Below are 14438 nucleotides of genomic sequence, written 5' to 3' on the forward strand. Positions count from 1 at the left end.
AGTGTGGGTGCCCAAGAAAGGAATATGGAGGTACGAGGAGGCTGAGAGGATGACAAGGGAGTTCATCAATATAGAATTAATGAAAGGGGGGAATGTTGAAGAGCAGGGGTGGAAGCCCCACTCCCCTCAGCGATTTAGGACGAGATGGTTGTAGAAGGAAATGTTGTAGGGGAGCTAAGAGAGTGGAGGGGGCACCTGTAGAAGTTAGATTGCACTGGAAACATAGTGAATTCTGGTACTAACAGTATGTGTGGAATGAGACTCCATCTTAGAAGTTAGACACCATCTTGAAATCGAGGCCAGAGCTATACCAGTACACTTAATCCCGTCGCGAGGATTAGAAGGGTGTGCGTGTGTCTTCTGCTCGCAGCCCTGGAAGCCCTGCAGAAGGGTAATTCATTGGCGATAGACAGTTCTCCATTTTGTCTTATCATTAGTGCATGTAACCCAGAAGGAATGTGTCCTGCAAGGGCAAGAGATGGCCGTAGTTCATCTTTGAAGAGTTATCCCACGAGAAAGGGGTTAGAGCCTTTAGGCCTTCACCAGTGCAGATTTTTAAGGGACCCCCGAGCCCAGGACATACACATTTGAGTGCACTGACCAGCCCAAGACCCCTGGCCATAAATCTGTACATTGGCCGTTCGATCAGAAAGATCAGAGAACGGGGACGGGCTGCCCCCACCATCAGGTCATGTGATTTGTGCCGTGAGGTGCCAGGGGAGAAGGTAACACATTTAAGCTGCCGGTGGGAAAGATGTGGAGGCAGCAGTGTATCTGGGATTGGAGCAGGGGTTCGCGTAGTTCTGAGAAGTTATTACAACCTCGAAAGTATCCACCTCGCTTATGTCCTTGGTAACAGGTGCACTGTAAAAGCTATGGATTAATTAATTGCATAATTAAATTGCCAATTAGAGCCTTTGCACCTGATGACTGAAGAAGAAGATCCCCATGTGGAAGAAGATGGACAGAAGATGCTGGGACCAATCGTCTGGCATCCCATATGGAGCAGGCTATATGTGTATAGGGTGACACCAACCAGCTACCTGCATTTGTAACCTATGTGATGTACTTCACTTATGATGCTGTGTATCTTTAAAACCCATTGTCTGTGCTGCTTTTGTCAGAGCGCTCTGTGGTAGCTGAGTTCTTTGCTGGCACATACTTAGGGGCTGCTCTACACACACAACCATATAAATCCATAAGTTTTCAAGTTTGCACATATTAACACTGCAGCGAAGCAAACTTGCCCTGCTCCCTCTGCTTCCATGTAAGTGCCCTACCCCAACTCTTGCAGAAAATGAAGGTCCAAGAACCTTTGAAAGCGGCCGAAAGGTTGCGATGCCCAACTAACATAACTGTGCATATCAAAGAGTTCTACTCTTTTGCCTGTGAGGCAGTACTCTGGACGGCTGCACCAATTTCAATGATTGGCAGCAAAAGGGTAGGAAATTAATGTACGACAGTCAGTCTGCTATACTAGAATCTCTGATGCACTGAACAGCTAGTGAGGCTGCCTGTTAAACCAAGTGTTATGGGATGGAGCGAGAGCCACTGCACCAGTAACACAATTCGAACTGACAGTGTCAGGGGCCATTAACAAATGAGTGCAATCAATTTGTCATTAAAATCATTAAATTTGCCCCAATGTAAGGGAGTTTTTTCAGTGTAATGTGATGAAGCCCTTGATGTCGTACTCAGCGGGAGGATCCCATGGGAGTGGCTTCCCTCTGTGAAGGAAGGAAAGACTATCCCGGGAGTATGCAGTATAACAACTACCACTCTACCCCCAAAAACACATCCCCACACTGTTAGGGCCAAAACACTCCCATCCTCCTTACCTCCTCTTTCTATTCATAGTCACTTCATGCAGAGTAGACCTGTCTATTAGCATGAGAAAAACCATACTGTGATGAGGAAGTGTAGAATGGATCTGTAGATAGTGAAATGAGGAAGAAGAAAAGAGGATTGAAGAGCCCTTTGCGGAACCAAAGTGAACTTACTAGCTCTCAACCACGCTTGAGCCGGCCAAAGATAAAGAGAGGAAGGACTTCTCTCTTTGTCTAATCCTTCGTGGAGGAACCGTGAGCTGGAGGGAGCTGCTGTGCGGAGAACAGGGACAGAAGGAGACCGGGACGCTGTGCAGACAGCAGACACTTGCCAACGGAGCATGCCCCTGAGACACGAGGACCACCCTGAGAGAAACAGGTATCCGGCGGCGAGCTGGAGAGTGGAAGGAGGAACCGATGTACCTGTGAGGGACCCAGGACTGTGGAACCACTGCACGACTTCCCAGAAAGCTGGGAGCCGGAGAGAGAAGCAACCCACAGAGAAGGGGTAAGCAGCAAGCACCCCCACCCCCGGGTTGAGAGAATCCATAAAGAGAACTGTGTTAATGAATTGGGAATTGCTGTACGAAGCAGGGGGCAGAGCAAAGACCCTGTTGAGACCATGAGGGGCAGAGTTGAACCAAGTTGGGGCAAAAGAAAAATCCCTGGGGTGAAACCAGTTATTGAAAACAATCGGAGTGCAAAAATCATCATCTTCCTCATACCAGTACTTGAAAGAATCCCACAGGACCCTATGTGTCAAGAAGTGCCTGGCAGGCTAGTTGACTGGGCCTGGGTAAGAGACATTGCAAACCAGAAAGAAGGGTCCAGGACCCATGTGTTGAAGGAACCGGAGGACACCATATGAGAAACAGTGCCTGGCAGGATAGTGAACCCGGCCTCAAGAAGAGGCATTATAAACTTGAAAGAGGGGTCTGGGACCTTAATGCTGAAAGGATTAAAGAGTTGTATGTGTGAAACAATGCCTGGCAGGTGTGATGAATCCAGTGGTGCCATCACTGATTTCCCTGCTATGACTTCCTCCCGCGTGGCCAGGGGACAGCAGCCACTGCCAGATTTGGATCCTCGAGGGTGGCTGTATAAGGAAGAATTACATTGGGGAAGACAGTTGCCGGGGGGAGGTGATGACTCCATCGGATGAGGAGGAGTATTCCCATCTTTATCTGTAGGAAGACTCCAGTCCTGAAGGGCCTGTTGTCATCCAACAGTTCAACCATATAGTAAAAGTCAGAAAACCTTTCCTATAAATCACAGTAGTCAAATCCCCATTTATGACTTGAACACTCACAACTCTTATATAACATCTTATGGTTCTGATGTATCTTTATGTGAAGCTTGAACAACCACATCTCAGAAATTAATTTACATCTATGGGCTTCAACTCCCATAAATGCTCAAGTACTGAGACGAGGAAGGAGGACTAGTTTTGTTGAACCCAAAGTATGTGGGACAGTTAAAAATGGCAGAGGCAGTGCAGAACACAGCTGTGCAGGAGAGACCGAGGAACCCTGTGCTGGGGCTCCTGACCGTGAGGCATCCGGACCGGTGTGGTGAGACGAAAAGCAGAGCGTGGAGGAAGGCAGCCATGGTGAAGATGGAGACCGCACAGAGACTCCAGGGAACATGACAGCACACACGAATAATGTTCTCCGGTCCAGGGAAACTGGCGTTTGCTTGTGGAGCCACGTCAGACGATGACGGAGCATCTGTACAATGCCAAAAGCTAAGAGACTACACCTAGGAAGCATTGGCAAGGTTGGAGATGAAAAGAAGACCTGGTGAGTCTGCATAGAGCAGCGGGAGACCTCTGGGTGTTACCACGCGCACACCAGTGAATGTTTGAACTGTATGAAGTTGCAAATGATAGAAAGACATCCAGCTTGGTTAATTGCAGTCAAGGAAAAGCACAAGTTCAAATGCTAACAAAACAAAGGGCCACAACAAGCCCCAGTCATGCCCGGAGGCATAAGATGTCAATGTGGGGGAAAGTAGAACCAAGTGCTGCCATAGGCACATATATTGAACACCTTAGGACATATGCTACTTTGTACAGTGAAAATAATAGTGAAACAAATAAGATGTCCTTGCAGAAGAATACAAAGCAGCTGGGAAGCAAAGCCCATGAGAGGAAAAGGGGAACGAAAGGAAAACTCTTATCTCGTGAACATTTGCAGACATACTGGCAGGGAAGTATATGAGGCACTTTAAGCTGTGTAAAGAGTTTCACCTTTGGGGAAGATTCTTGGCAGTGAAGTATACCAGTATACCAGGGGATCTGAAACGCCATAGAAGGATTCCTGGCAGGAGAGTATACCAGGCTATCCGCAATAGTAACAAGAAAAGCTAAAGAAAGACTATTATGGAATTTATTGTTTTAACAAAAACTTTGTGAATCCAGTACCAAAGCCACAGAGAAACTGTTGGATAAAGAGACACCTTTTGACAAAAAGAAATTGTTGGATAAAGAAACACTTTTTTACATCCTACCTAAAAATCCAGGGCAAGGCAATCGCCCTCCGGTTCTACGGGTCTCTCCTTGGAAACACCCTTTTGTTGGAACTATTCTTATATGTTTGGTTGTGAACACTTTTTTACTAATAGCAAGTCAAAGACATTTCCATGCACTTTTTGTTGTTATGTTTCTAGTGTGAGGGTCAGCTTAGAATGTTTGGACATAAGGACCGCTTTTTAAGTTACTGACTACTTGACACAGACATATCCTTAGTTTTAAATTTCCGGTAGGGAGAATCCTCTTTAGAATAGGGCTAGAGAGGCGTTTTTCCAAACCATTTCTGTTTACTAAAATGTCTGACTTGGAGAATAATATATCTTTGTGTCTGCCTCTCATTTCTGACTCATCGCACAGGATAGTGAGCTGGTCCTACGTGAGAGATATAATAAGCCTGAGAAAGAGGTCTGGGAACCACATAACTGGGAAAAAGACCAAGGGGAAGAGAGAGAAATATCCTTTGCCAAAAAAAAGAGAAGATCAGAGGAAGAAGGATATGTCCTCTGGCAAAATCACAGACATCATTTGGAATATTGAAAGAGAGCATAAGAAAGGCTTGGAGAAGGGAAATCCTTTTCCCCCATCTTTGTGGCACTGTGAAGAGTTGCCTAAGAAGGACTGGGGAAGGGAGACTTCCCCCTCCATTCCTCCCCATTGAAAAGCCCAGTGAGGACCAGGGGATGAAGGATACTCCCCCCAACAGTCACAAACTGCATAAAACCATCCAGAAGGAGGGAGCCGCCTTCCTGGAGTCAGGGCGAAAATAGTTATATAGTTTTCTTTAGTGTAAGGCATGGAAATAGGTTTGGGACGTAGGACAGTGGACTATATTTTCCTTTTGATGGAGATTCTGACACCATCCTTAGTTTTGTTTGAGGCAGGGAAACCCCTCTGGCCAGACAGGTTTTTTTCTGCTTATTTTCCGTTAAACAAACGTTTATGCCAACAAGCTGTAGGGGAGCATAGGTTTGTAGGACCCCCTCGCCCACATTGCCCACCTACGTGGGACTCTTGGATCGTCAGCGGCCCCCCATGCACCTGGGCCCGGGAGGCAGGATGGCTGCTGATCAACACATAAGGCCACATGACCCGTAGTGTAACGTATCATAGACACCATTTTGAGAACGCCAAGACTCCATTTTAGATGTACTGACCAAAGCCCAAGCGAGACAGCCTGCATGCGAAAGCTGTAGCTTGGCCCCCGCTAACCGCGCACAGAGAACCATGCACTTCCCCTGCGCCTCCACCCCATGGCAGATCTGCTGAAGGCCCATTCTCACGAGCAACCAGACACAAACAAGTATCAGAACAAACACTGTATTGTTTACCTTCCGCAGTACATCACTGCCCTAGAAGTGACCTGACTTGTAGCCAGAGTCTGGAAAATAACAAGAACCATCCCAATCAAACGAGCCTCCACCCTGCATCTAACCCCAAACATTTAAAATATATGGTGCCCATGACCTCCCTCCATGAACCCCTGCCCAGATCCCCCCAGATGAAGTGCTAACTGCACATACCAAACCCCAACGGTTCACAGGGTTGTTTGTAAATGATAAAATGGGTGTTGGGAAGGGATGAAACTTATAAAGAGATTAAAGCAAGGATGACACCATGTGCCCTGAAGGTTTAATGAAAGCTCTCAATAGATCCCACCGTGTGCTAACTAATGATTGCTGCTAATGTACAAAGGATAAAGCGAAAAGCAATACATAGAATACTTGTGTATAATGTGGTGAAACACGTTTTAAAAGTGTGACGGCTCTCAAGGGTGTTGAGCTAGTTTCTGCAATAAGCGAAAATGTAAACAAACATATTGCTTCCATGCTCCTGAGTACACGACCCAACCTGACGCTACCTCATGCTTATTATTCATCTGTCTGTTTTATGAATTATCAGTATGTGTTCAACTAACGTTATGTATCGCATGTGCTACTGCCAACCTCCATTGCCACGAATGAAGAAGTATACGATTTTGTAAACAATAGAAATATGTAATCATCTTAATGCTCCTAACTTTAGCATCCGTCCCCTCCTAGGGTATATTGTGCAGCCCAGTGAATAGAGAACCGCTTGGAGTTACAGGGCCATCTCCCCCTCTTCCCACGCCAAGGCCCGCCAGGGATTGCTGGTGTTCGAACAGCACAACCCCGCCTCCCCACATTTCTGCTGGACCCGCTTCAAGTATTTACCTCCCCCATGTCAGAGGCCGCCATGGCTTGGCCAAGTGAATTATATGCTACCTGGTCTTAAATCCCACTGCCTTGAGGGGCCAGATATGTGCCCTTACTGATCTAATAGCACTCCACTTCACCCCAAGTTAACGGGCCATAGAGACAGTTATTCACCCCTGTACTAACATGTTGTAAAACAATCCCTCACCACATGTAAAAGAATAGAATGACAAGGCAGTTTACCCCGTCCCCTCTGACAAGACGCCTGGACTTACGAGATCGGGTCATTAGGTCAAGAGTAATTGTACACTGATGTATTGGTGAAGCTTCACATTGCACGCTGTCTCTCCTGTCTCCCACTTGATCTTAGATTAACGCATTGTAGGATTTGCAGGACAACTGGAATGGTATACCATGATGTGTATGTGTGGCCACAAGGGCAAAGTGTTAGTGCAGCCACTAATCATCGACACAGACCGCGTCTGGCCTGGCAGCTCCACCCCGACGAGCCCAGCTGACCCGTCCACCCCACGTTGGCACCACGCAGATGTCCACCAATCCTGGAGCAGCTCTTCGATACATCGCCTATAGTCTAGTCAATGCCACCCAATCCCTGAGACTATGTGCCCCCTATAGCTTACAGGATGCATGACGTATTTTTGTAATAAATATGACTGTCTTTGCTATTGTCAGACAGAGCGTTCTCGGAGCTTGCAGAGTTCTTTGCGTGCCCTATACCAATTTATATAAACCCTTTTACTTCACCCGCACTTGGCCCTGGTCTCATTCCCTCCTTGGGTGTGTCCTTTATTGCCTCTCACTGAGGGGGTTACTTCCTTATGGGGGACGCTTGCTTTCAAAGCATACAACCTTTGTGTCCCACGGCTACTTCTGCACCCTTACATTAGTGTGCAATTAATCACTTCTAAGGACTCTAATGCCTTATCGTTGAGTCACAGTGATATTACATGTTTTGCCGGCACTACACACTTTGGTAAAGCAGCAAATCCAGGATGTTAACGCACTTTGCAATGTAGGCACTTGAGAACATATTTTCGAAATTGTACTTGGGACAAATATTTAAGTTCTGGCTTTGAATAACAACTATAATTCTGTGCTGCAGTGATTACTTGCAAAATACACAAAACAAATAGGAAGGCAATCGTGTTATAAACACGTTATGCCAACTTAATAAATTGTCTGGCTTTATATGCACATTCTGAACGAAAAACTACAAGTCACAGAATACAAAATAATCTGTTTAAAAATGTCCTGTTTTACACCAGTGTACTTTTAGCAGTTTAAGCAGACCCTCGGAGATATGGCGGAATGAAATTAATCTTTTTTCAACATACAAAGCACATTTTTCAGGAAGATGATATATGTGTTTCAGCGTTTGTGCAGCACAAGTTTACTGCTAGGAGGGTGTGAGATAACCAGGGTGTAGGGGCCATGATGCAAGAAAGAGGCCGTGTGTACAGACACCTGCAAGAGTCAGGGTCTCCTTATTTGCACCATGTATGTGTTGTCTATGCTACCAATTGAATAGGAAGAGTACCAGATGTGCCAGGCTTGACAGAACAGTGTTGCTCTTCTTTTTTGTTTGACGGGTGTGTCCATTTTGTTTTATTAACCTTATTGATCGTTATCACTTGTAATCTCGAATACCCTAGTGACCTACACCCTTCGTGGCTGAAGGCAATCGCAATCACTACTCCCTCCTCTGGGGCTGCCCTGTCGGTGTCCCTGATCTGAATAGCTCTGTGAGCTTTGTGTGTGCATGCAACCAGCAGGCTCATATGCGTTCTTCACTTCCTACTTTCTTGCTTACTGTTTTTTTTCCCTCCCTATTTTTGTGGGGAAGCGCTTGCCTGTTTTCAGGGAGTACTGGTGACTGGCACACTGCTTATCTATGGGGTTACGTGCAAGAGTTATCTGTGACGTTTAATTCTCCAAACCTTCTTTTAGGTTCTTAACCGATACCTTTCTTCCATATGGCTTCCCATGGTGTGATGTGGACGGGTGCTGCTGCTGGTCATGTAGCGGCTGTTACTGGATGATGTTTGGGACACTGGCTGCCTCTTAGAGCTGTGATGTGTACACGCAGTAGCTGGTAGAATCTGTCTGCTCTGCTTCCCTATTTTGGTCTGACCCTTTGCATGCGCATCACCTGTACACTGAAATAATCAAGGCAGGGTTTTTAGGGGTGTTTTACTGCATTATCAGTACTGCTTGTTCACCCTTAGATGCAAAAGGTCACACACTCCTGTTTCAACTGATCGATCCCAGGTGCCAGATCCACTCATCTGTCTTTACAGCCCACCCCCTTTGGATATCACAGACCTCCTACCCAATAAAAAGCCCATCCCCACCTTCCCCACAATAACCTAAAGACCCCACCCGATGCCCACACCCCAAGACGTCTTGCATGCTCTGCTCCGACCCCACAAAGCGAAAGCAAACCTTCCCGGATTACGCAGACTCGCTATCTCCCCAATTCCCCAATCACCCATGCCGTGTACCCTAGGCCGCCTAGTCCTCTGATGCTTGACTTCACAAATGGATTCCTTCTCGAGGTCTCTCACTTTCTCGCCTCCTCTCCTTCGATTGGTCCTCTCTGACGCTCACTCTCTTGTTTCCCCGCAGGTGTCCTGGAGGAGGCCGAGTTTTACAATATCACGTCACTGATCAGACTCATCAGGGAGCGCATGGAGGAGCGAGATTCGGAGATCACACAGGTATGGGGTAGGCGAGCGCTAGCCTCCCTGGCGCTAGATGGCACTCCCTTCGCGCCCTCCATTGCTGCTCCTCGCTTCTATTTCTCACCTCCTTGTGCGCTGGTCTCGCTCCACCGTTGCCCTTATTCTTGACCAGTCGAGTTGCATGTACAAACTCTTGTCAGAACCCTCCCATGTACATCCTCCTTTTTGCTATCGAATCCCTTCTCACGTTGAGAATCTCAACACACAAACTTATCACGAGGCCAGAACACATGGGGTTAATTGTGGTAAACTGCCTCCACAAGGAAGCCAGTCTTCTGGGTGCCTGATAAACTAGAGATCTTCGCTCGACCAGACTCGACAAGAGAATTCATCTGCAAATGCTGACGTCTGACATTATATTTTCCCTGTGGGCCCTGTGCGTTTACACTCCCGCCGGGAAAGGAGGTGTATGTGTGCACCCCTAATGTGAGGCTCTGTATTTGAGTCTTGCAGGCAATCCCGTGCGGGTAGATGATGCGTCATAAAGTGTGCATGCGGTCTGCTGTCAAGTGAAGTGAGGCCTAGTTCTGTCAGCTGGGTACTCCGGCACAGCCTGCTTTCATGGGGTGGCAGCAGCTGGGATACACTTGCCAGGGTCCTGGCAACAGCACTGGTCAGGGTCTGGGCGTTTTGAGAAGTTGTGTGTTGATCTTTGCCATGATGGAGCGGCTGGACGGTTCTTGTGTGGGGATTCGGTGTCTGTTTGAATAGAGTGACAGGAGCCATGTGTGAGGATATAGGGAAACTGGGGAGGAAGGAGGACGGTTGGGAATGAATTCTCCCATTATCTGCCAGTGACCTTGGTGCGTCAAGAGGCTCCGTTGACGCTGAGGAACTACTGTTGATTGACTGAGCGGGAAGCAGGGAATATAGGGTGGGGGCAGAATAGTTGCTTTTGTGATAGTAAGGGAGGCGGAGCCCCTCCAAGAGCATTGACGTTCCACGTCTGGCACCTCTATTCTTGGGGACGTGACCTCACAGGCTGAGCCAGGCAAGGTCCCCGAGAGGCTGTGTGCACTTTGGAGGACCCCACCATCTCAAATGTGATAGGGTACACTTTTCCAGCCCCTTGGGCTTCCTTGGTAGGGATCCATCCGTCAATCGAAGCTGGGCTCACCCTGTCTCCCCTCTTTACTATGGAATAGGCGGGGCTGGAGTACGGCTGAATGTCGGCCAAGAGCCACTGTGCAATGGATTGGATCTTCACCGGTTAGCCGACCTAATGGGATGGAGTTATGACGCGCCCTGCATACTGGGTCTCGCTCTAGAACCATAGAATGAAAGAACAGCTAGCCCTAGAGAGAGCCAGACCTGCAATATTCCTGTGAGTGACAGGCCATTCCTCCTCGCCCAAGAAGAAGGTGTGTGTTCCCGAGTGAAAGGAATGCCCAAACATTACCGACTGGCACCAGTGTTACAGACAGCAAGGGCAGAGTCATTCGCTTTTCTAGAAGTCCTTTTGTGTTCCCCTTTTTCTTACATGCTGGGGTACTCTAACCTCATGAGGTCAATGTTTGCTTGTGTTCAGGTTGCCTTGTGTTTCACAGTTAACTGTTTGGTGGAGGCATTGCACATTTGAATGCCTGATCAAAGGATTTTGTGTAAATTAGGGTAACATTGCGCTCAGGTGGGTGCGAACCGTAGATCCCCTCAGATCACACAAAAACCCCAATGGCTATCAGGCCTCTGAACCAAGTTTGTAGAGCGGTCACTATGACTCAAGCTTGTGATGAAAGGGCACCATCATTGTACAGTTACCCTCTCTCCCTGGCCCTCGAAAAATATGTTTCAATGTGGGGATTCTACAGCGCAAACCTAACCGGCCAGCCACAAACCTCTGCACAAGAGTGGGGAGAAGAAGAACCTGGGAGAAAAGTTGGAGATGGGTGGGAGAGTCCATGAAATGGTCCTCCTTCAAGTTGTTCTTTTAATAGCAGGGTCTCCACTTCTGAAGTACAGAAGCGGCAAGGCCAGTCTCCGCTGCCTAGCCTGGAGGCTTGCAGGAATTGGAAGCGGCAAGGCCAGCCTGAGCTGCGTAGCCTGGAGATTTGCAGGAATTGGAAGCAGCAATGCCAGTCTGAGCTGCCTAGCCTGGAGCCTAGAAGGAATGGAAAGCAGCCAGGCCAGTCTGAGCTGCCTAGCCTGGAGGCTGGCAGGAATTGGAAGCAGCAAGGCCAGTCTCAGCTGCCTAGCCTGGAGGCTTGCAGGAATTGGAAGCAGCAAGGCCAGTCTGAGCTGCTTAGCCTGGAGGCTTGCAGGAATTGGAAGTGGCAAGGCCAGTCTGAGCTGCCTAGCCTGGAGGCTAGAAGGAATGAAAGCAGCCAGCCCAGTCTGAGCTGCCTAACCTGGAGGCTAGCGGGAATTGGAAGCAGCAAGGCTAGTCTGCGCTGCCTAGGCTGGAGGCTAGCAGAAATTGGAAGCAGCAAGGCCAGTCTGAGCTGCCTGTAAGCTAGAGGGAATTGGAAACGTCAAGGCCGGTCTGAGCTGTCTAGCCTGGAGGGTAACAGGAATTGGAAGCGGCAAGGGCAGTCTGAGCTGCCTAGCCTGGAGGCTTGCGGCAATTGGGAGCAGCAATGCCAGCCTGCACTGCGTAGCCTGGAGATTTGCAGGAATTGGAAGCGGAAAGGCTTGTCTGAGCTGCCTAGCAAGGAGGCTAGAAGGAATGCAAAGCAGCCAGGCCAGTCTGAGCTGCCTAGCCTGGAGGCTAGCAGGAATTGGAAGCAGCAAGTCCCGTCTCAGCTGCCTAGCCTGGAGGCTTGCGGGAATTGGAAGCGGCAAGGCCAGTCTGAGCTGCTTAGCCTGGAGGCTTGCAGGAATTGGAAGTGGCAAGGCCAGTCTGAGCTGCCTAGCCTGGAGGCTAGAAGGAATGGAAAGCAGCCAGGCCAGTCTGAGCTGCCTAGCCTGGAGGCTAGCAGGAATTGGAAGCCGCAAGGCCAGTCTGAGCTGCCTAGCCTGAGGCTAGCAGAAATTGGAACCAGCAAGGCTGGTCTGAGGCGCCTTGCATGGAAGCTAGCAGGAATTGGAAGTGGCAAGGCCAGTCTGAGCCACCTAGCCTGGAGGCTAGCGGGAATTGGAAGCAGCAGGGCTAGTCTGCGCTGCCTAGCCTGGAGGCTAGCAGAAATAAATTGGAAGCGGCAAGGCCAGTCTGAGCTGCCTGGAAGCTAGAGGGAATTGGAAACATCAAGGCCGGTCTGAGCTGTCTAGCCTGGAGGCTAGCGGGAATTGGAAGCGACAAGGCTAGTCTGAGGTGCCTAGTCTGGAGGCTAGCAGGAATTGGATGCAGCAAGGCCAGTCTGAGCTGCCTAACCTGGAGGCTAGTAGGAATTGGAAGCGGTAAAGTGAAGTCTGGCTACAAGGAATTGGGCTGGATTTCTTTGTACTTCAGAGATCTTGAGTATCTCCCCTAGAAAGGGTGCTGCCTTCATCTTTAAAACGTTATCAGTAACCTAGGGATCGAAATAAGGACTTTTTGTGCAGGAGTTAAAAGCAACTCCTGTATATACCGCATCATCTAGTAAGCAGATGCTACTGCTGGGGATCCAGAAGTTAGAACATAGCAAGTTTCGAAATCTGACATCCTCCTGAGAGGCAAACAATAACATTTGAAGGAATTCCAGCCCCGCACACAGGGCTGCATCGGGTGTTATAGGCCCACGGGAACATCAAGGGCACGTGATGATCACACCCTCAGCTCCAGGGCTGTAATGCCATTATAATATTGCAAAATAATGTAATTAGGGCAGCTCTGAATATACCCAGACATGAACATATTTCCTCCACTAGGCGACACATCCAGTGGCTTCTGGAGCATGATAGAATCCAATTCAAAATCCTTTCACTTACCCATAACTGTCTTTAAAATAACACACCTGCCTACGTCTGTAATCAAATCTCTAAAGCTCAATCCATCAGACCTACACGTTCCCAATATTCCAACCTAATCATCACACCACGATTCAAGAAACAGAAAGCAGGCGGATCTAGCTTCCCAGCTGTTGCGGCTAAACTGTGGAACTCCTTGCCATCGTCGTTGAGGAATGACACATCCCTATGGTCATTCCGCAGAGACCTAAAAACTGTGCTCTTCAAGCAAAACTCTCCTTAAAGTATACGGCAACACACCTTACTAGTTTTAGGTCCACATTAGACACTATCTGGCCAGCTTGAACTAATGGTAATGATTGCACAAAAGAAAACATGATGAGATGAACATTGCTTGCAATGCAACGTATGTCTGCAATACATGCCTGTATTGCTATGTAATGTATGTCTGTAAACGTTCTCTGCAAACTTGTGTAACAAGAACCACATCCATGTAAGCAAATTCTTAAGTTCAAGCACCTAGATGCCTCTGGTTTTGTGCGCTTTATAAATGTTCAAATAAATACAATTAAAATCAAATAAATAATTTAGTTACATCCCAAAACAGGTTAGACAGACTAGAAACACAATAGAATGTTTGCAGAATGTGCTCTGAACCTTGCGGTGAACATTGTGTTCTGGTGGAATGTTGTCTCAGGAGAACACTGAGTATTGAGGTGGAATGTTGGGAGAGAAACATCAAGCTTTGTAATGGTTGTTCAAGCCTCTGCTGATCCATTCTTCGCAATGGTCAGGCAACCTAATTGGGTGAGGTGCAGTAATTCCCCATTCTTGGAGGGGATTGTCGGTAATGCCGGCTGTTTTTTGCCAGTGGGGGCCTGATTTACCTCCAGCAATCTGCTGGAGGTAAATCAGGCACCCCCACCGGCAGACATGGACTCTGCCGGTCTGAAAAGTGCCGGTATATGGAAATACCAGCACTTTTTTTCCGGACCGGCAGGGTCGTAAGGAACCCCCATATCTTAGTCATCTTGGTGTTAGAGTGTGGTGTCCTTTCCGATTCTTACCCTGTCTGTCTGCCCAATTTTCTATATCCATATTCTCCCCATTCCTTATTTTTTATTTTACCTGCCTTATGAGGTCCATGCAGTAAGTCCCTCTCCCCTCCTTGCAATAGCCACTAAATCAATAACCAAGCTGTGGTACTGAGTGTGAGTTCTCATTTTCCTTGCATGGCCATTCCAAACCTTTTTGCCTCACTTCCTCTGTAGCCCCCTCCCCTGTCATTATATATTTATGTATCCCCTCAATCATCTAATAGGTC

The 14438-nt window shown here is 48.0% G+C and overlaps 1 protein-coding gene across 1 annotated transcript in view; it reads left to right on the forward strand.

Annotated features, from left to right (window-relative positions):
- The window catches only part of KCTD17 (potassium channel tetramerization domain containing 17), a 239966-nt gene that overhangs the window by 131037 nt on the left and 94491 nt on the right, over nt 1-14438 (forward strand). The window contains exon 3 of the mRNA XM_069604456.1: nt 9177-9268. Coding sequence (XP_069460557.1) covers nt 9177-9268 — 92 coding nt within the window. The remainder of the gene's footprint in view (nt 1-9176; nt 9269-14438) is intronic.

This window comes from Ambystoma mexicanum, chromosome 3q (genome assembly GCF_040938575.1).
Source record: "Ambystoma mexicanum isolate Mex_15411 chromosome 3q, UKY_AmexF1_1, whole genome shotgun sequence".
NCBI lineage: Eukaryota > Metazoa > Chordata > Amphibia > Caudata > Ambystomatidae > Ambystoma > Ambystoma mexicanum.